Below are 3,390 nucleotides of genomic sequence, written 5' to 3' on the forward strand. Positions count from 1 at the left end.
GACGCCGCCCCCCGCCCGTCCTTGCTGCGCCTCCTCGGCCGCCGCTTCGCGGAGCTGCACGCCGCCGTAGCCGGCCTGCCCGTGGCGAGCTCCAGGGTCCTGCCTGGGATTGTCCTCCGCAGGGACTTCGCGGCCTATTGCCCGGCGGGCGGGGACCTGCGGGCCGTGCTTGTCACCGAGCCCCTCCGGCCCGCCCTCTCGGCCCCCGGCGTCGAGTTCCTTGTCGACTCCGAGGGCCGGTATCAGGCCTCCCAGCGCTGGATCGCACGGAGGGTAGAAACCCTAATGAAACACTTTCAGAGCAACGACATTAAGCTATTGCTGTCGAGCGTGAAGCAGGAGGAAGTTGTTATCTACTATGCAAAATTATACGGCGTGTCTGTGGTAGAGTGCTTATCGTCGGAAGAAATGGCCCTTATCTGTGAAATCACAGGAGTCTCGCCTTATGAACCTTTTGGTGATAACACACAGAGAGAAATCGCTGAAAGTGCGGTGGCAACATTTTGCCAGCCCTTGCTGCTCGGCTCAAGGAGGTGCGTTCACATTGGCTTCACCAGCGTGTGCGCCTTTCAGCCCCATTGCCTAATTCTTTGTGGGCCGGTGGAGAGTGTTAATGAGCAGCATGCTGCTGCTTTACAAGGGGCATTTACGATGCTGCAGCAGCTATTTAAAACAGTTGATCAGAGGGAGGAATGCAAAGCAGATGATGAAGCCTCCAGTATTTGCTGTTGGCTTTCTTCAGCTACTCAGAAGCAACTCATAACAGAAAATGCTTCTTGTAACAGCAATCAGATTCCTGAACGTCAAATGAAAGTACTTAGGGAAAAAACAGAGACACAACTTATAGACCTTGATTTGCAGGGAAGTGAAAATCCAGCGCATGTGCAAACAGACTTGCAAAAACCTTCAAATGTCATCTCACACATCGAAGAATTCAGTGTTGCCACTGATAGAGATGGTTCTTCAGTAGATATACAGAAACTGCATGCAAAATGCAAGCATCTGGGTGATGTGCGTGAGAACTATGAAAGCGATTCATTTGTGGACAATCAGAACTGCAGCACTGCTGCATTAGCAACACGTAATGCTGATACAGGCATTGTGTGTCAATGCCTAGGTGTTGGCAAAGATCTAGAGAAAACAAGTTGCAATGTAGTTCCATTTAAACATGAAGAGAGTTGTGTAAGTATTGCACAGAATTACTCCAGATGTCTTATAGAAGCAGGATCAGTTTTGCCTGTAGGAGGTTACTTTGAAATCCTGTTACATTATTATATTCATTACTATGCAAAACAGTTGCAGCAGTCAGAGGTAACTGTCGTAGCTCATGTAGTTGCTGATGCTTTGTTAAGTATTCCCAAGTCCTTGTACAGGACAACAGAACAAGGCAGCTTTACCAAATTCTATCTCAAAGCCATAAATGCGCTCAGAAGAAATCAGCCACTTCCTGTGAACGAGAGAGGTTTGGAATCGGTGTATTGCAAGTATCAGTTAGTCATTTCAGTCCTCCATTGTGTTACAGAGCTTCTCTCCATAGATTTAATAATTGGTATTAAACGGCCACTGCAAAACAATGAGGATTGTGACTCGGAAGATGACTTCTGAAATCATTAATAAAGAATGTGTTTGATTACGTGTTTTTCTGTGTCTTCTCAAATCCATATGTCTCAAAACACAGCGCTGGAGTCTTAAAAGGTATCTTTTTAGGCCCAGAGACCTAATGTGCTGCTTTCCTCTTGGAAGAAAAGGAAGAAGGCAGCTAACCAGTTGAGATTTGTGGAAAACGGGGTTGTGAACAGCACAAACTTGGAAGTTTCAGACATGAGGAAGTGTAGCAGACTGCCACTGCAGGAGATGGGCAATGCCATCTCCATCCCCATGCAGAGGATCCTGTGTAGATTCTAACCGAGGGTGAACTTCACCTCTTCTGGCATGTTAAAAGTTGCCAGTATGGCATAAGCCACTGAACTTGCAAGTTAAAAGCAAGGGGGTTTTTTAGCCTTCGAAAAGGGCTGGATTTAATGTTATTTTAAATAAATATATATATTGTGTTTTTGAAGATAATAGGAAAAATATATCTTGTTAGCTTGTTCAGCGCTGGGGCAGGCAGTGGTAGGCCACTGCAGTATATCCCAATGAAGAGCTTCCTCATCTGTTTGGAGATGCTGCATTTTTATCTTCCATTGAGTTCACTTCCATCAAATTAGAGTTAAGAAGGATTTTATATCATGACTGCTGGCATTTGCTCTGGCAAATTAGTTTATGTGACAGTACAACTTAACTATCCTAGGTTGAGTTGTGCTCATATAAAAGGCTGTGTAATCATGGAAAAAAGCGATTTTGTGTGAAAAACCTGAGACAGTTTTTCAGTTCAGACTGATCATTTTGGATTTTATTCTGTTTTGTTTGGGGTTTTTTAAAATTTTTTTTTCTCCAGGATTTTCATCTAATAAGATTTGCTTTAAGCTCAGTTACTCAAAATCAAATATACCTACCTTTCTGCCATGTCTTAAAATCTACAGGTTTGGTGGGGGAGGTTTTTGAGTAACTGAACAGCTGCAGCTGATAACGGGATCACATTGGTTCTCTATGTGCCATTGCCAGTATTGTGTAATACTTAGAATAACTGGATTTTTTTTTTTAATCTGCCATTAAATAAAATTCAGTGAGGATACTTAAAATCATAGGCATAAATAATATTTATTTGCTATACCTGAGACGATTACAACTGGAAATCAGATTTTTTTTTCCCCATTAGTTTATGCTATTGCTTTCCATTTTTCAGTTTCTTCAGAAGAGACTACCAAAGTTCTTTCAGGCATTTTGGCAGCAATGCTTTGACTACAGCTCTCTGTTGAAAGTTTATATATTTGCTTGGTAATACAATTTTTTTTTCCTAATATACTCTTACAGACACCTGCATATGAAAAACAGTGAAACTCAGTGTTCACTGAAGTGATTTCTTTAATGAAGGACTAGGGGCAGTAATTCTATTTGTTTAGAATCATTTTTGGTGGGTGCAGAGGTGGGGGAGAATTAAACATGGAGGAGAGGAAAGAAAAACACATTCTTGCTGTTACTACATGCTTTCAGTAGCTGCTTAATGTGACAGGTCCAGTATGAGTGAAGAGAAGTCTCCGATGTGGAAGGGCTGGTGTTCCGGAGCTGTGTGCCCTGCTTGTCTGTGGAGCTGCTCCGGAGCTTCCATCATCCCTGGTCCTTCAGCAGGTACTTGGGCTCCGTATTTTAGCGTTGTAACGGGCTGCTGAGACAGTTTTGCTCTTGCACGCGTTTCTGCATACTGTCTTCAAACTGCTGACCAACTTGCTAGCCAAAGATTGATTTGCTTTGTTGTAGTCTAACAACTAGAGCACACAAGGTCTGGCAGCA

The 3,390-nt window shown here is 43.5% G+C and overlaps 1 protein-coding gene across 1 annotated transcript; it reads left to right on the forward strand.

The window, feature by feature from the left end:
• BBS10 (Bardet-Biedl syndrome 10) lies at positions 1-1,613 on the forward strand (the record flags this gene model as incomplete). Its single annotated transcript, XM_026864971.1, has 1 exon — positions 1-1,613. A coding segment is annotated over one exon (1,605 nt), but the record flags the coding sequence as incomplete, so codon positions are not given.
• Between the last annotated feature and the right edge of the window lie 1,777 nt (positions 1,614-3,390).

The sequence above is a fragment of the Athene cunicularia genome (assembly GCF_003259725.1).
Source record: "Athene cunicularia isolate RWA chromosome 1 unlocalized genomic scaffold, athCun1 chr1_part2, whole genome shotgun sequence".
In the NCBI taxonomy this organism is placed as follows: domain Eukaryota; kingdom Metazoa; phylum Chordata; class Aves; order Strigiformes; family Strigidae; genus Athene; species Athene cunicularia.